This window comes from Sorex fumeus, unplaced genomic scaffold, assembly GCF_029834395.1.
Source record: "Sorex fumeus unplaced genomic scaffold, SorFum_2.1 ptg000047l, whole genome shotgun sequence".
In the NCBI taxonomy this organism is placed as follows: Eukaryota; Metazoa; Chordata; class Mammalia; order Eulipotyphla; family Soricidae; genus Sorex; species Sorex fumeus.
Window position 1 is genome coordinate 34,120,490 of NW_026606104.1, and position 18,401 is coordinate 34,138,890.

Genomic DNA, 18,401 nt, shown 5'->3' on the forward strand with positions numbered 1-18,401 from the left:
TCTTCCGTGAAATGGGCGTGCTAAGGCTCCAGCAAGACAACGCTTGTCAAAGCTTCAGTAAACCTTAGAGTCCTCCGAGGATGGTCGAAGAATCTTACAACAGCTCTGTGGGGATGTGTAGGAGGGCAGGGCTACTCAGAAGCCTGAAGATCAAAGATGACGGACAGGCCTGCAGGGAGGTGGGGCTCCCACTTTTCTGGCCCCCTGCCCACCTCCCACCCACCCCTGCTCCCAGGGTTACACTCCCTGGGCCTTACAGAAGAAACTCTTTAAACATGGGGGGTAGGGGAACCCCTTCGTCCCCCACTTCCGACGCAGAAGGCCTCTGCCACTCCAAAGAGAACACGAGATCAGTTTTAACCATCTGCAATTTTATTTTAGAGCAGAAACAAGTCATTTCCTAACAATAAATATAAAAAAAAATAATAATAAATTAAGGTTCCAAAAAAAAATACCCAACAAAACAAAGTCATTAACACTGACAGAGTAGTGAATGTTGTCTAAAGAGGTGAGAGAGAGCGGATGGACTGGGGAAGAGGCAGATAATCCTGCCAGCACCAACCCCAGCCCAGGGAATGTCTGATACAGGCCCTCCTTGGCTGTCCCCAGCCCCGGCTGGAGCCCCCTGCCACACACACATTCTCTCCACAAAGTACAAAAAATATATATCTATATATATATATTTTTTAAAAAAAAAACCTCAACACAACCAAGCAGCCTGTGAGGGGCCTGGGGAGCAGGAGTTTGGCCCCTTGGGGCTGAGGACGGGGCCTGGGGGGGCTGAGGAAGGCACTAGATGGCGGGGGAACCAGTTTGGGCTTCACGCTGCTGAATTTGCTATCTATCCTCTGAGGTGAGGGGATGGGGCCGGAGGTGTCCTGTTCATAAGCCCTCAGGCTAACACCCCCGTCCCCCAAGGCGGCGAAGAGAAAGTCCAGTGGGAAATGTTTGGTATGTCCGAAGGCTTTGGCAGAGCTCCTGCCCCAAGGGATGCTGGGAACACGGCGGTGCCTGCTAAGTGCTTGGCTGTCTGTCCATCCTCCGCAGCTGAAGATTCTCCCAGTCCAGGGTCCCTGAACATCTCAGTTCCGACCTAAGCATTGTCCACGGCCCCAGCCGAGGTCTCGGAGTGGCACCAGTAAAAACAACTAGAAATAAATAAGGTCCCTGGTGGTGGCCCAGCTCAGAGTGGACAGGGAAGCCAGGCCGCTTCTTCAAGTATTCTTGGCCGACGGGGTTTCGAGGCCTTGCCAGGGCTCAGATGGGGATCCCCACTGTGTTCACCTGGTCCTTGAGTGTCAGCAGGCTGTAGGCGATGCGTTTCTGGTGGCCGGGCAGCCGCACCCCGATCCTCTTGATGTCTCTGCGGGTGGACAAGGAGAGTAAGCATGAGGGGCCTGGCCCGAGGTGGAGGCAGGGCAACATGGAGGGAAGGAGGCTGGCGGGGGGGGGGGGGGGGGGGGGGGGGGAGCAAGGCCTCCCAGGAGGAACCGCATACATCTGGAAAGCCATCGGCCACGTTAAGAACACAACAGATGCTCCCACTAAGTCAAACCTGCACGATTATCTTTGTTGCTTTATTATTTTTTTCCTTTTTTATTTTTTTTGGTGTGTGTGGGCACACCCAGCTGTGCTCAGGGATCACTCCTAGCGGGGCTCAAGGGGATCATAGGGGGTGTGTCAGGGATCGAATTCAGGTTATCCACGTGCAATACAAGCATCCTACTCGCCCTACTCTCACTCCAGCCCCTGCATGATTATCTTTGAGGCAGGTGGTCCTGTTTCCACACCTCTAGCCTACAGACGAGGACACTGAGGCGAAGTGACTTGCCCAAGGTGCCTCCTCCCCATAGCAAGAGCTGGAAATTAGACGGACTGTGACAAATGTCCCCAAGGCCTTTACATATCCCCAATGTCCTCAGTTGACACCTGCTCCCTTCCCCAGAAGCACCGTCATTCCCAGGGGCCTGGGTGCAGAGGTGTTGCTTAAATGTCTCCACCCAACATCTCTCCCGAGTCATCACCTTACTTCACCCCCACTCCCTCTGCTCACTGAGGAGAGACTCGGGAACACTTTGGTGTTTGGGGGACAGACCCAGCAGTGCTTGGGAACCATCCCCAGTTCGGTGCTCACTCCCCAGGGTGCTCAAGGGACCATGAGGTCCTGGGTATTAAACCTAGGGGCTCTGGCATGCAAAGTACATGCTCCAGTCCAGAGTATCTCCTCGACTCCAGGAATTTTTTTGTTTGTTGGTTTCTGTGCCACACCCAGAGAAGCTCAGGAATGACACTTAGCAGTTTTCAGGGGCCCCTATGAGATGCTGGGGAACAAACCCAGGTCAGCTGCGTGCACCTCAAACGCCTACCGGCTGTACTGTTGCTGTTCCAACCCCAGGAAATTCTTGCTATGATCCCATCAAGGATTTTGCTGGTTTCTAATAGAAGGAGCTCTTGGGTCCCCCCATTAATTGACTCAGTCAACCGAGTCGGGGGCTTTCCCTTGAGGCATCTGTTTCCTCTCCTGCAAAGCGGGATTCTAGCACCCCTGGAGGGTGGAGCCCCCCGAAGTGGCAGCAGAAGGAAAGAGGTGCCCAGGAGCCCTCCCTGCCGCCCCTGCCGTGCCCCTCCATCCCTCATAAAACCACTTATGCTCCTGGGAGCCCTGGAGCAGGATGTTTATTGCTCACACTGGGAGTTCTCTCCTCCACTGTCCTCACCCACCAGCCCAAACCCATGAAAACACCCAGGTTTTTACGGGCCGTCTCCTGGCAGTAAATGGAGCTAATTATACGGTACCAGGCTCCGCTTGGCAATTCCGGAGCCATGACTTTCCCACAGGGAAGGCGGCCCCAGGTGCGTGGGGAGGGGCCACGGGCCTGGGAGGGACTCGTGCAGCATCGGGAAGGGCAAAGGTCGGGCATCTGGAAGGACTTCCTATCTCCCAGGTGGGGATGTGGAGAAAGCAGCACGGTTCCCCCACACCTGGAGGGTGGCAGAGGCTGGACCATAGGCACCGGGACCACCAGGACTGAAAAGGCAGAACCTTGGGCCCAGCTCTAGGACCTGCGATGGCAGCCCGGGAGTCTGCTCTATCCAGCGTCGGCACATGGTTGAAGATGCAGCAGGGTGTGTGGGTACCCAGAGGGCCAGGGCAGAGAGCTGCCTCCCCGGGGTGAGGGAGCCCTTCTCCCTGCCCCCCTCCCAGGTTACCAGAGAGGCCTGGTTCACAGTAGACCCTCAAGGCCTGTCTACTGAAGGAATGAGTGAATGGGTGGACGCATGGGAGAGTGAATAAATTCTTAGTGGAGACTGAGCCATGGCCCAGGCTCTGGAAGCCCTCTCCCAGACTGGCGCCAACTGGGGGACAGGAGGCTGCTGGTCCCCAATACCTTCAAAGCCAGGGATGATACTCCCTGGGCTGGGGCCTTTCTTGGCTTCTATGCTGAGATGTGCCTGGTCACCCAACCTGACCCCTGCTCCTTTTCTTCCCTTTTCCCTTTACTTTTGACTTTGGGCTCACACCCAGTCGTGGTCAGGGACAAACTAGTTCAGTGCTTGGGACTGCTCCCGGTAGGGCTTGATGGATCATATAGGGCCAGAGATCAAGCTGAGCACGCTCACCCCCCCCCCCCCACACACACACACCCACCCACCGGCAAAGCAGAGCCAGGCAGGGCCAGAGAGATAGTACAGTGGGCAGGGCGCTTGGCTTGCACACGGCGGCCAACCAGGGTTCAAGCCCTGGCACAGCACTGGGAATGAGCCTCAAGCACCGCAGGGTGTGGCCCCAAATCCAAACAAACAAAAAAGCAGAGGCGTGAACCCTGTTTGCCATCTCTCCCATCCCCTACCCCCTCCTGCCTTATTTCTTTTTTTTTTCTTTTTCCTTTTTTGGCTTTTTGGGTCACACCTGGCAATGCTCGGGGCTTACTCCTGGCTCTGAGCTCAGGAATCACTCCTGGTGGTGCTTGGGGGACCATATGGGGTGCGGGCAATCCAACCTGGGTCTTGGCATGCAAGGCAAATGCCCTAAACGCTGTCCTATCACTCCGGCCCACCTGCCTTATTTCTTAAGCATACACACACACACACACACACACACACACACACACACACACACACACAGAGTAAAATAAAATAACCTGCTGACAATTCAGAAAGGCAGCCAAGGCCGGCTCTTAGGAGCAGGGAGGTTTAGACGGCGAGGTAGGAGGATAAGACCCAAACTCCAACCCCGTTCCGGCCATACTGAACCTCAGCACAACCCACCAGCCCCTACGGCATGTGCCGACAGGGCCTGCAGTCTGGAAAACTGCTCAGAGATCCCCATTTATTTCATGTATTTGAAAAGAGTGAGTGGAACGGAGGGGGCGGTGGGGTGAGTCACAGGCCCCGGCCTGGAACACCAACAGGCGGGTGGGAAGAGGGAGCGTGGAATGATTTCCTGCCTTTATCTAGGCCTTTTCAAAACATAACACACACACACACACACACACACACACACACACACACACACACACACACACACACACAGCCTCCATCCGTCCAAGACAGCCCCTGTCTCTGTCCGTGGGAAAGGAATTGACCGAGGAGCACCCCGGGCTATTTCGGGACGTTTCCAAGAACATGTGTTTCCTGCAAGCTCCCCTCTGCACTCAGTTCTGCCCACCCCAAGAAGCCCCACTGTCCTTGGTGGGAGCCTTCGGACAGGCAGCCGTGGCTGCTTCAAGGTCCCGGGACAAAGCAAGGAGCCTGGAAACCCTGGCTGATGCTGCAAGCCCGCCCGGTGTGGGTGGAAGGCAAGAGTGAGGGAGGAGCAGGACCCAGGAAAGCCCCACTGTGCACCAGGCTGGTCACTGACCAACCCCGCTGGGAGGAAGGGAAGCCAGGCGGTAGGGTCGGGGTCCCTCTCGGGCAAAGAGCAACTGTGAGGGCAGCAGCCGAGTCCAAGAGGGGTCCCTGTGCCGACTGGCAGCAAAAGGTCTGAGCCCACCGGCTCTGATTGTATTCCCGGCCATGCGCTGGGATGGCCCCGTGCGGCCATGGTGGAACTCCCAGCCAAGGGGTTTTCAGGACATTCGGACACCGGCCCAAATCCCAGAACTTCTGTGACCCCGAACAGCAGGAGGCCTGGCTCATCCTCTCCCTGGGGTTCCCAAAACCTCCCAGCCCTGGGCCCCTTCGCTGCCATGACCTTGGACCCCGTCCCAGCTGGACCATGGAGATCAACACTATTTTTAGAGGCACAAAAGGCCAAGAAGATAATGTCCTCTCCTTTCTGGGGTGGGAGGCAGTGTCCGGCCAAGGAAGGCCTTGCCGGGAAAGGGCCCTGCTGCTGTGTAGGAGAGAAGACAGTGGGCAGCCAAGGTCTGCACCCAGGGGACGGGGCAGCTGGTCCTTCTCACCAGGCTGGAGCCCAAGGCTGGAATTTAACACACTGGGAGAGGTTGGGTGGGGGTGGGGGGGTGCAGTCTGGGGCCCTGGCTTCTGGATTCATCCAGGAAGTGCCAGGGCTCTGCCCATTTCTTCTTGGCACCTTGGAGAGATGAACTCTGAATGGGCTGTGAGGGAATGACCTTGGGGAAGCTATGCAACCTCTCAGGCCTCGGTTTCCCCATTTGTTCAACTGCAAAGGATGAATAGCATCTCTTCGCAAGGCTCCAAAGGAAACCCAACCAGGCTGTGAAGGGAAGAGAAGGGAAGTCTTTCCTTCCCCAGGAGCAGACACAAGCTTCTGGACCTGGAGTCAGCCCCCACAGAACCTTCCAAGCCTTAGTTTCTCCACCCACGGCTCTGACGATCCCTGAGCTCCGGACCTCAGCTAGCCACAGTGGCGGCAAATTGACTCTGCCCCTCATGGCCATGTGACTTGTGACAGGTCCCTACATGTTTCTGTACCTGTGCACCTGGAACCAACAGCCCCCACCCCACCAAGTTATCAGGAGAATTGATCCGAAGTGCCGAGGCCCAGAGCTGGCACACAGGGGGCCCCTAAGAAACGCCGCTGTTGTTACAATGCTATTATTTTCCCACTCTGGAAAAAGAGATGCAGGAAGAGGAGGGAGCCAAGAGCAGGCGTGCAGAATTGCTGGCTGCCAGCCTGGTCCTGCCCTTCCTGCAAAGTCTCTCTCTCCCCGAGAGAGAGGAAGAGAGGAAGAGGAAGGAGGGTGCCAGGAGGAGGGGATGCCCAAGAGGGGGAGGCGGGCAGAGGCTAGACAACTCACTCGTTGGTCATCTGCACCACCTTCTCGATGGCGGTGTAGCCAGCCGCCATGAAATGTTCCGTGTACTGTTGCATCTTGATGGACTCCAGCCACTCGGACACCGTGCGGAAGGGGACCCCCTCTGAGCCACTGGTGCTGGGCAGCCGGATGGACACCCTGCAACAGGACCACCACCGCGATGAGGCGCTGCAGCAACCCCCCATGGTGGCTCCCTCCCCTGGACCATGCCCCCAGCTGCCCTGTGCCTCAGCCTCTTCTTCCTCTGGACAATGGGGAAGCCACGGTCTGGTGGGACTCGGGGACACAGTGGGCACGTCCATCCACACCCAGTGGTTATCACTACTTAAGGGTTGCTCCCTCTGCCCTACTGCCGATTATCACCATCAATAAGCTATCCAGAGGAAGAGAGTCACAGTCCCAGCCTGGCCATAGCCAGCATGTCACACCCTTGATGACCCTATGACTCAGTTTCCTGGGCTACCAAAGGGCATCACGCTGAGGCCATCTGCTCAAATGTGCTTCACACGGGCAGTGCTTTTTTTTTCCCTTTTTGGGTTACACCCAGCAATGCTCAGGGGTTCCTCTGCACTCAGGAATTACTCATGGCGGTGCCCAGGGGACCATATGAGATGCCGGGGATTGAACCCAGGTCAGCCGCGGGCAAGGCAAATGCCCTACCCGCTGTATTATCACTCCAGCCCCAACACGAGCAGTGCTGAAAGCAGGGCCCTATCCACTTCCTATAGGGGCAGCTGGTCTTCATAGTAGCAGCATCCCCTAACCCTCCCTGGCTGAAGAGGCTCAGTGGGGGAGCTGCCTCGGACACAGGGCATGGCGCTCACCGGGGGTCAAAGTCAGCCAGGGTCTTGAGGGAGTCAGGGGCTCTAATGAGCTTGTCGAGGATGCTGACAATGTCGGCGAACTTGGGGCGCCGGGCACGGTCCTGCTGCCAGCACTGCATCATAAGCTGGTAGATGGCAGAGGGGCAGTCCATGGGCGTGGGGAGCCGGAAGCCGTCGTTGATGGCCTTCATCACCTGGGGGAAGGGACACGCCAAATGAGCAAAACTGCCATGGAAGGAAGTGGTTGGGGGCGGGGGGGGTGACAACTTCACAGCTCCCATTCATTCCCATGCAGGCCCCCCCAGGAATCGTACAGAGGTGAGCAGAGGCCCACAAACAGATGGGCAAGACTCTCTCCTTTTCTTTTGCTTTGTTTGGGGGGTCACAACTGCTGGTATTTGGAGGTTATTCCCAGCTCAGTATTTGGGGGGGACTCCTAGTGATGGACCACGTGGTGCTGGGGATGGTGCCAAGGCTTCCAGCATGCAGAGGACGTGCTCTAGGCCTTTGAGCATCTACTCGCTCAGGGGTCCTTCCTTGTGCTGGATACAAACCTTCAGAACTGCACTAGGGGTAGATGCTATGGGGCTCATTCTGAGTTCCAGGGAGCCCCCTGCGGGCACCCCAGGCAGCAACCACACCATGTCCCCTGAAGTCAGCCTCCCTCCAGTCCAGAGGGTACCAAATTTATTTGGCCTACTGCTCCTTTTTCAGAAAAAAAAAAAAAAAATCACTCAGCACCCACCTGAAATTCTACCTTCTTTAACTGAACCAACAGAAAGCACCGATGATTGCACCAGAGGCCATGAACGCCCCCTCAACCACTCCAGTGCAGAGCGGTATTTGGAGGCTAATAACCCTATGACTCAGTTTCTTGGGCTACCAAAGGGGAATCACGCTGGGGTCATCTTCCCACTTTGGAAAACACGAAGAGTCTGGTCTGTACCATGCCCTTTGGCTAGAGTCAAGGTTTTTGCTGTTGTTTTTGGACTATACCTGGAGATGCTGTGGGGTTACTTCTGGCTCTGTGCTCAGGAATTGCTTCTGACAATGCTCAAGGGACCATATGGGATACCAGGGATCAACCCCAGGTCAGCCACATGCAAGGCAAACAAACACCCTACCCCCTATTCTATCGCTCCGGCTCCAAGAGAGCTGAGTTTCTTAAAATGTGGGCTGCCACCCCCCCAATATGGGGACGTGCAACTGAATATGGGGGTTGCAAAAATTTGGCAAAAATGAGAGGTTTTTGAACACACCACAACCAAAAATCAACTCGCATCAACCATGTCACGAAGCCAAAATGTTCCTGGAAGTGCTTGTTTGCTTTTCATTTCTCATGCAAAAAGGGTCTCAAGGGGCCAGAGACAGTACAGCAGACAAGCACTTGCCTTGCACACTGCTCGCCAGGGTTTGAGCCCCAGTACCCCATATGGTCCCCCAGACCCATGAGGAGTGATCCCTGAGCACAAAGCCAGGAGTAAGCCCTGAGCACTGCCGGGTATGACCAAAAACCCCTAATAAATATAAATATAAATAAAAGGCATGGAAGGAGCTTAGGAAGCTCTGGGCTGGAACACAATTCCCCTCCTTGTCTTCACCTGCTACCCACCCAACTGTACCAGGGTCTGCAGACATATGACCTCCTGTGGGACCCACTCCAGGCTGCACAAGGTACCAGACATGCATGCACACTGCATGCACACACACAGACACATGAATGCATGCATGCATACACACACACACACACACACCTGCACATCTGTACAGTTTCCAGATCCTGTACCAGGAACACAGCACGAGGCCTGGCATCTTGCAGGCCCACCCACCTAACACATTTACTCAGCAACTGAATGGCTAAGAGGGTGATCAGTGCCCCCCGCAAAACCCTTCTCTGTGCAGCCCTGGGGACGGGAGCGTGTAGGGAAAGGGAAGGGGTGTCAGGGGTGTTGGTTCCGGTGGGGAAGGGGGCCCACCTCGTGGTTCGACAACTCCCAGTAGGGCCGCTCGCCGTAGGTCATCACCTCCCACATGACAATGCCAAAGCTCCACACGTCACTGGCCGAGGTGAACTTGCGGTAGGAAATGGCCTCGGGCGCTGTCCATCGGATGGGGATCTTGCCACCCTGCGGGGGACACAGGCCCAGTCACCAAGGTATCCCCTCTGCCCCCTCCACCACACCCCCTGCAGGTGACCTTGTCTCCCGTGGTCCGTAGCTCAGGTGGACATGGGCAAGGACCTTGAAGCAGGACAGTGGCGGCATCACCCTCAAGCCCCCCGGCCCGGGCAGCGATGGTCCCCAACACTCACACTGGTGGTATAGGTGGCCTCGGGGTCATCCTCCAGCACGCGGGACAGCCCAAAGTCTGAGACCTTGCACACCAGGTTGCTGTTGACCAGGATGTTGCGGGCGGCCAAGTCGCGATGCACGTAGTTCATGTTGGCCAGGTACTTCATGCCCGCCGCGATGCCCCGCAACATGCCCACCAGCTGCAGCACGCTGAACTCCCCGTCCTTCTCCTGCTGGAGCACAGGCCCTCAGCCCCCAGCCTCAAGCCACCCGGGTCCCTAACCTCTGGGCATGCTCACCTCCCTTCTTAATTTTCTAGTTTGGGGGCCACACCCAGCTGTGCTCAGGGCTTACTCCTGGCTCTGTGCTGAGTGGTCACTCATGGTGGGCTCAAGGGACCGAATGGGGTGCCGGGGATTGAACCCGAATCAGTCACCTGCAAGGCTAGTGCCCTACCCACTGTACTATCACTTTGGCCCCCCTAAAGCTTTTTGGAGGAGGCTTTGAGTCATGCTCGGGGCTTATTTCTGGTGCTATGCTCAGGGACTACTCCTGACAGGGCTCAGGGGACCATATGGGGTCAGCCATGTACAAGTGCCTAACCCCTAACTCCTATCTTTCCGACCTTCCCCACTTCCTTACCCGGAGGTACTTGTCCAGCGCCCCATTCTCCATGTACTCCGTGATGATCATCATTGGCTTGTCTGTAGGGGTGGCACAGGGTCAAGGGACAGCCACAGTGGGGAGTGGGGGAGGTGGGGATCACCCTCACTCCCACCCCTGGGTAGATGAGGCTCCTGAGGGTCTCCACCCGCACAGGGGGAGGGGGACAAGCCTCACATTTGGAGACGACGCCCTCCAGGCGGATGATGTTGTGGTGGCTGAACTGGCCCATGATGGAGGCCTCGCTGAGGAAGTCCACCCTCTGCTTCTCCGTGTAGCCGGCCTTCAGCGTCTTGATGGCCACGGGCACCTCCTTCTTCCCCGACGCCTTCAGCATCCCCTTGTACACCTCCCCAAACTCTCCTGCGGGCAGCACGTGAGGTGGAGTGCCCGGGTGAGCGGGGAGCCCACGGCCTCCCCGCCCGCCGGGTCCCTGCAGGGAGGTGCCGGCTTACCTGCGCCGATCACCTTCTGCCGAGTGACACAGGATGGGTGGATCTCCGTGGTGAACTTGAGCACAGCCTGGTTGGGGTCCTCATACGTGTGGGGGTCCACATACGTCTTCAGGGGCTTCAGTTGTTCTGTAGCAGGGAAGAAAGAGAGGTTCACAGGCAGCTCGGGGCAGGGGGTCCTGGGTGGGGGGGTCCACAGCAGGAGATGCTCTGAGCAAGCGTCAAGAGGCACACACAGGCTTGTGGGGTGTGGAGGCTCCGAATCAGCCCCTGTCGGCTACCTGTGGCCCCACCCTCCAGCCCTGCCACTGGGACAAGGCGCCTCTCACCTGACTTGGAGAAGTAGACATCCTCCGAAGACTGGCGTGCTCGCAGGCCTTTCCTCCTGGAAAAAAAAACACACAAGAAGCCCATCACATGGGGAGTCTGTGGGGAGCCTCCTGACCTCACGCGGGTCCCCTGAGAGCACCCAGAGCATTGCTCACCGGGCAGAGGGCAGGGGGAAGGTCGAGGAGGGGTGGAGAGGAAATGACCAGGCAGGGCTTGGTCCTCACACCAACAACCCTCGAATGACCCCGTGAGTGGCCCTGGCCAGGGTTTTCCTCGCTCGAGTGCCCCGGTGCTTCCTGCTGGCGTGCCCAGAGGAAGCGACACACTATGAGCCGGGGGTGACCCTCAGCAGCACCCCCACAGCATGGTCAGGCGCAGTGCTTCCCAGCCCGGGGCCCCCCACCAACCTGCGGTGGATGAAGAAGCCGATTCCTGCCAGCACCAGCAGCAGGAGGACACCGACTGCCACGCCGCCGACCATCGCCATGTTGCTCGATCCTTCCGTGGCTGTCGGGGAGACGCAGAGATGACCAGGGAGCCCCAAATCCCAGCAACAACCCCTATGGCACCGAGGGCCACTGGAGGGACCCCAGACACAGGGTGGGTGCCGTCACCGGCTTTGGTTTGAGAATGAGCAAATTACTCCCACCTCCAAGAGTCACGGTGGGGGCCTCCCCAGGGGAACAGAGAGACCGACCCCGTAGCGGGGGGAGAGGGGAAATCGAGTCCCTGCCCTCCACCACGCAGGATTCGAACAGGGTCTGCCAAAGCCGAAACCCATGTCCAACCCCGCCCTACAGAGGTCTGGTTCTCCCCACTCAGCCCTCACATCCACCTCACCCCAGGCTTGGGCCAGGACCTCCCCACCCCCTCCAGGGCCACCCAGGTCCTGGGTGAGTTCACACTGCACTTCCTCCCCCGGGACGTGAGCCTCAACTCACACAGCGTCTGGAACTCGTGCTCCTTGCTGCCGGCACCCTGGCCCTCCTGGGTCAGTGCCTGAACCTGCACCAGGTAGGTGGTGTCCGGGGTCAGGTCGTCCAGGGTCACGGAGAAGCCCTCGGTGCGGCGCACGTTGTAGCTGTTGGAGTCTCCCTGTGGTGGCCGGCGGGTGACGGAGCAGTGAGACAGAGCTGGGTGCTGGTTCACCACCCTCACAAACCCACTCAGACAAGGGAGGTCCTAGCTACAGGTCACAGCCAGCAAACGCACGTCTGTCCCATCCCCAGCATCTGGATTCCAGACCCCCACGTCTCGCCTCCCACCCACCTCTGCTGTGTGGAGACTGTCCAGGGTCCCCAGCCTCAGTTTCCCCACCTGCAGGGTGCAGCTGCTTCAGGTGGCTATGGGGTGCGCTCAGTGGCAGTACTTACAGGGGACCCTCCTCTGCCTGCCGCAGAGCCAGAACCAGCCCAACCCCACCCAGAGGTACCATCTTTGATTTATGTACACCTGGCAGTGCTCAGGGCTTACACCTAGCAGTGCTCAGGGCTTATACCTGGCACTGTGCTCAGGGATCACTCCTGGCAGGGTTCAGAGAGCAAATGGGGTGCCAGGGATGGACGGCAAGTTGGCCCCATGCAATGCACGCACCCGATCCACTGTGCTATCTCCCTGGCCCCCAGGAGTTACCTTCTTGCGGTAGGTGACCTCGTACTTCCACACGCGGCTCTGCTGAGGCAGGGGGATACTCCAGGAGACGCTCAGCGAGGTGCTGCTCCGGCCCTCCAGCTTCACCTTGGGAGGCTCTGGGAAAGAGCAGGTGGGAGGGGGGGGGAATGTGAGAAGCCACGACTGGGTGGGAGAACAGACATACCCAGACAGAGTCCAACGACAGCCCAGCTCCTCAGACCCCGACCTAGGACGCTTAACCTCCAGTGCAGAGCGCTGGACTCCAGGCACCAGGGTGATGGCTCAAAGGGCTATAGCGCATGCTCTGTAGGCAGGAGCCTCAGGTTCGATCCCCAGCACTGCGTGGTGCCCTGAACGCCACCAGGAGTGGTGCTTGAGCACCATGTCAGAACAGCCCTAGAGGCAATGCCAGGTATGTTGCCTTCCCCCCAAAAATTAAAAAAACAAAAAACAAAAAATCACCAGCTCCTGGCTTAGCCCCACCTGTGACATCAATATTAAAAAAAAATATATAGTACTAGAGAAACAGAACAGGGGCTAAGGGGCTTGCCTTGCATGCAGCTAGACCTGGTTTGATCCCTGGTACCACAGATGGTTTCCTGGGCACTGCCAGGATTGACTCCCAAGCACAGAGCCAGGAATAACTCATGAGCACCACTGGATGTGGCCAACACCCCCCCTCCCCCAAAAATGGGGGGAGGGGTGTGTCTGGAGTACATGCTTTGCATGTATAAACCCTGGGTCCAATCCCTAGTTCTGTATGGTCCTCTGAGCACCAGGTATGGCCCAAAAGCCAAATAATACACACAGACAGAAGTAGGGGACTTAGGCTGAAATACAGCAGGGAGCGCATTTGCCTCATACACAGGCCAACCAGGGTTCTATCCTGGGCATCCCATATGGTCCCCCTGAATCCCCCAGGAATGATCCCTGAGCACAGAGTTAGGAGTGCACCCTGAACACTGCCAAGAATGACCCCAAAACAAAAACAAAACAAAACAAACCTGACTTGCTATATCTTGCCATAGTTGTGTGTGTGTGTGTGTGTGTGTGTGTGTGTGTGTGTGTGAATCACTGTTCAAGGTCTCACACATAAAAAAATTTTAAATACAATAACCCTGTTATCACGCCTATTTTAGAAGTGAGGAAACTGAGGTTCAGAGACATTAAGTAACTTGCTTTTTGGTAACTGAGCGAAGAAATCATTCTGAATACTGTACTTTTGGGGAGAGGTGGGTGGGTATTTTGTACTTGAGGTCATATACCTGGTGGTGCTCAGAGATTACTCCCAGCGGTGCTTAGGGACTAGATACAGTGCCAGGGATCAATCTGGGATTGACCATGTATAAGCCAAGTGCCCTGAAACCCCATACTACTTCTCTTGCACGGGAGACTGTGCTCTTTTGTTTGCTTTGGGGAACTCACCTGGCAGTGCTCAAGGTTGACCCCTGACTCTGTACTCAGCGATCACTCCTGGCAGTGCTCAGGGGATCAGATGGGGTGCCGGGGATGGAGCCCAGGTCTGGTGTGTGCAGGAAGAGCAGCCTCCCCGCTGTACAATCTCTCCAGCCCCAAGACTGTGTTCTCCACCACCCAGCACTGTGTCTCCCTGACACAGCTGAGCCCCAGGCATCCAGGCATCCATCCTCCTGAAGCCTGCTACCCACCCCTCCCCCGTCACCGTGGACCCCAAGGGTCTGCAGGCCCCTCACCTGTCTGGTTGATGCTGACACTGGCAGTGCGGAAGCTGCGGCTGCTCACCAGCCCCGAGACGCCATTGCGGGCCTCAACGGCGAAGGTGTAGTTCATGTGCGGCTCCAGGTCACTGACGGTGACGCTGGTGCGAGTGAGGGCGGTCGGCGGCTCCGAGTAGCGCACGCTGGCTTCACAGGGCCCACACTCGCCCGACTCAGGCCAGCACTGCTCACAGGTGACGCTATAGGTGATGTCCTCCCGGCCTCCGTTGTCCTGGGGCGGCGTCCAGCGCAGTTCCACTTTGGCCCCCATGCCCACGGCGGTGAGGTAGTTTGGGGCGGTGGGCGGACCTGCAGCAGAGAGGTCGGCGTTGGGGCCCAGCTTGGCCGGGACACAACCCCCTCCCAGGGGTTCCCCAACCCGACCCAACCCGACCCGACACGACCCGACCCGCTGTGAGACTCACGTGTGCAGGGCAAGGCCAGTGAGTCCAGCGGTGCCCGGTAGTAGCCTTCCTCACACTCGCAGAAGGCAGCCCCCTCGGAGGACGGCAGCGTATGTGCAGGGCACGGCAGGCAGGGGCTCTCGGACACCTCAGACTTGAAGAACCCGGGGCTGCACGCTGTGGGGGTGGGGCACAGGGATGAACATCAGCTCAACCCAGCTGGCGAACCCTGCTCGGGCTTCTTCCTCTCATCAGCAAAACGTCTTGCCGTGACAAAGCACAAGGCACCACCTGCTCCCAGGAGCTCCAGGAAGTGCCTCGCCCGTGGGCTTCAGTGTTTGCATCACTCCCCGCTGACCCTCCCAAGATGCCACGCTCTGAGCCTGCTGTTCAAGGTCCACAGAGCAGCGCCCAGCTTCCTGGGAACCCTGGCTCAGCCTGCACCGCACCAGCCACAGGATTCCGCTGGGCTGTCTCAGCACCTTCCAGCATACTAGAGGCTGCGACATCCCCCCACCCCCCACCATCTCCGGGGGTGGAGGTGGGGGTGTGGCTCCAGGCCACCCAGAACCTCTTCTTCATCATGCGTGTGATTGCTATCAGCTCAGGATACCACCCTGCAGGTGCTCCGCTCACTCCGGGACCCGGCTGCCTTCCTGTCCCGTGGCCGGCCGAGCGGAGCGCAGGAAAGGCCACGTCCTAGAATTTTCTCAGGATCTGCTCACAGGCCCGGGTCATTTCCGCCACACTCAAGGGCGGCCAGGAAGCCGCTCTTCCTGCTCCACTGCCGCCAGCAGGTCCCCTCCTGGCTGGACCAGAGAGGGCCTCAGCCACCTGACTCCAGAAGCCTCTTCCTCCCATCGCCCTCTGCTGCCCCCACCCCAAGCCCCTTCCTGGCCCCACAGCCCCCGGAAGCTGCCCAGACATAGGGCCCACCATGCAGAACTTGGGCGGCACCAGTTGGGGTGACACTCTCTGGACCTCTTCTACCACCTGATTACCACCAGAGAGGAGGTAGGGGCTCTGAGACACCCCCAGCCTCTGAGTCACAGTCATCAGACGCTCATTGCTTCTCTGTTCTGTGTCTTGCCCTAGGCTTGGCCAAGGAGCCCAACGTGAGACAGACACCTTGAACTCACGAAGCAGAAGCCAATGATAACATCTCCCTTGAAGTGGGCCAAGAGCTAGGGGGACAGAGACCACCTTGCCTAAGGCGCTAAGGAGTCATGGAGGGGTTCTTACAGCGACTGAGGCTTAGTGATTGAGCAGGAGTTCAGTAGAGAAAGAGTAAGGGGTAAGGTTGAGTATGAGCAGAGGGAGCAGCAGGCAGGAAAGCTGACAGGTCCCCGGAGACCAGACAAAGACCTTGGATGCCAGAGCAAGGAACAGGGGCTTTCGCTAGGCCCAACAGCTGGGGCAAGCGAGAGTGCTGAAAGGGCTGGAGTGAGGGCTCTGCACGCATGCAGGAGGTCCGGGTTCTATCACTGACACAAATCCCCCAGTAGAGTTGGGTGTAGCAAAAAAAAAAAAAACATGCAGGAAAATAAAATTAAAAAAGCCCCTGCTCTCTCCCAGAAAGATTCCCATTGGTAAGACTGGAACTGTCGGGGCTGGCTAGTACAGCGACCGTACACAGATAAGGCACTGCCCTTGCATGTGGCCAAGCCAGGTTTGATTCCTGGCACCCCCTAAAATCCTCCTGAGTTAGGGTGACACTCCACCATTGGAATCGACCACAACTGAGTGGTCCTGGAGTGCAGAGCCTGAGCACGGCTGAATGTGGCTTCCCCGCCAAACACAAGTGTCAGCATTCCTAGAAAGGGCTAGAGAGATGGGGCTGGAACTCTGAACTCGGAGCGTAAGGCGCTTGGGGTTGCATGCAGTTGAGCCCGTTTTGATTCCCATCACTGCAGGTTGTTACATCCCCAGCACCACCAGGATTGATCCCGAGCACCGCCAAGTGTGCCTCCCACATAAATACTTGGATGGCATTCTCCCCCAGTCCAACCCCTCATGAGCAGAGGTGGAGAGAGGGACTAAGAATGAAGGACAGGACTCGGAGACCCACCTCCTGACGGCCTCAGACTTCTTATTACCGACTGCTGGGAGGCAGCCCCATTCCATCCCTGCCCTAGCCCTGTGGTCACACCAGCAACCTCCCGCAGGACCTCCATGAGCCTTCCAGTGCAGCAGACGGAGTGAGCACTCAGCTCTTCCCTGGAGTCCCGTTGACACAGTGACCATTTTTATTCTGCGGCTACTATGTACAACCCCTACACCAAGCTAGAGACAGCCACTCAATCATCACAATAAGTCAATTATACTTGGGCACCTGAGGAAATGAAGAAATTGAGGTTCAGGACAGAGCGCAACGTGCCCAAGTTATCCCCCCCAAGCTCCTAAGACAGGAGCCAACTTCTAAACCCAGGAAGCCCGACTCTGGGCCTCTCCTTTCCCACAAACACTTAAATTTGGAGCAAAAAGAATCAACATCCTGAGCCAGCCCCAAGAGAGAGGGGATGAGTCCCAACTGGTTCCAACAGCCAGAAAACCCCAAGACTAATTTCAGAGCAGCTGGGGGTAGAGGGGGGCGGTGGACCACCCCTTCACAGATCTTCCTGAATGAAAGAGTGGATTGGCCCCCAGGAGCTGGCTGGGTAGCCAAAAAGGCCTCCTGCAAGTTCCAAGGTCTTTCAAGTCTTTTATCTCACTACTCACCGAGATGTCAGAAAATAAAAATAGCTCTCCCCTCTTTAAATCTTCCCGTGAAAAGGAGATTCCAGGAAGCCACGTTTACCCTGGAATTTCGATTCCCCCAGATGCCCTGACTTGTCCGCTGAGGGGCTGATGCCTCGAGTAAAAATGCTGGTTGCAGGTGGCTTCACCGAACTGGGGTGAATGCTCAGCGCCCCCTTGAAGCACAATCACACCTTCTCAGTCCGGGCTCTCAGGCTGGGGACGGGACCACAAACCCGCCGAGCTGGGGTTTGTTTCGGCTGAAAGCTTCAGCCACCTGCACACGCTTCCCAACACCCCACACCCCAGCACGTGGTTGATTGCAAGCCCCCAGCCTGATGCCAAGAGGAGGAAGTGTGGGGGGGGAGTTGGGTTCCATTCTTTGGCCCCAGAGCCCGGGGGTGGCCCGCCTGCTGCCGGCAGGAAAGAGGGAATTTGGAGAGATTTCCGCTGCGGATGTGCCAGATAATGCTGTGGCGGAGCCGCGGCAACAGGGCATGTGCTTGCCTGACGGGAATGTGGGGCCCCTCCTCCAACCACAGAGCTGCAGGGCCAGGCCCAGCCCCGCCCATGTTTACCCCGGTTCAGGGGTCCCCGAGCTCAGGCAGAATATGCCCACAAGCGCCCCCTCCTCGTCCTCCCTTCATATCCTACGCAGGCAGGTGAGAACAAGGGTTACACACTTGGGGTTCACACACACTCCAACACATCCACATGCACAAAAGCTGCACTGACCCTGAGCCAACCAGCAAACTCCTATGCATCCTTCAGCACCCAACTGGAGCTTCTCCACATAGCCCTCCCCCCAAAGCCCCATTTCTGGCCCCCTCTGCCCCAGGAGGGCACTGATGACTCAACCTGCTGTCTACAAAGCAGAAATCGAGCACTTCCTACGTGTCTGGCACGATGCTGAGCGCTGGGCTCCGACTGGGAGTTAGATAAACATGGCTAACGCTCCAGGGGAATTCACAGCCTGGCTCTTGTGCTCCATTTGAAACCGTCTCTGCGCGAATTAGGATCCGCTCCGATGAGCCTGGCAGCACCTGGAAAGCAGGAGCTGAGCCCCACGGCTGCGGGCCCAGCACGCAGCA

The 18,401-nt window shown here is 57.5% G+C and overlaps 1 protein-coding gene across 1 annotated transcript in view; it reads right to left on the bottom strand.

Annotated features, from left to right (window-relative positions):
- Positions 1-359: 359 nt before the first annotated feature.
- Positions 360-18,401, bottom strand: part of EPHA2 (EPH receptor A2) — a 31,352-nt gene continuing 13,310 nt past the window's right edge. The window contains exons 4-17 of the mRNA XM_056122921.1: positions 14,596-14,751; positions 14,147-14,479; positions 12,435-12,550; positions 11,744-11,897; positions 11,210-11,309; positions 10,802-10,857; positions 10,476-10,601; positions 10,198-10,383; positions 10,000-10,061; positions 9,378-9,587; positions 9,043-9,192; positions 7,067-7,260; positions 6,225-6,380; positions 360-1,363 (exon numbers count right to left, since the gene is read on the bottom strand). Coding sequence (XP_055978896.1) covers positions 1,258-1,363; positions 6,225-6,380; positions 7,067-7,260; positions 9,043-9,192; positions 9,378-9,587; positions 10,000-10,061; positions 10,198-10,383; positions 10,476-10,601; positions 10,802-10,857; positions 11,210-11,309; positions 11,744-11,897; positions 12,435-12,550; positions 14,147-14,479; positions 14,596-14,751 — 2,105 coding nt within the window. The 3' untranslated portion in view covers positions 360-1,257. The remainder of the gene's footprint in view (positions 1,364-6,224; positions 6,381-7,066; positions 7,261-9,042; positions 9,193-9,377; positions 9,588-9,999; positions 10,062-10,197; positions 10,384-10,475; positions 10,602-10,801; positions 10,858-11,209; positions 11,310-11,743; positions 11,898-12,434; positions 12,551-14,146; positions 14,480-14,595; positions 14,752-18,401) is intronic.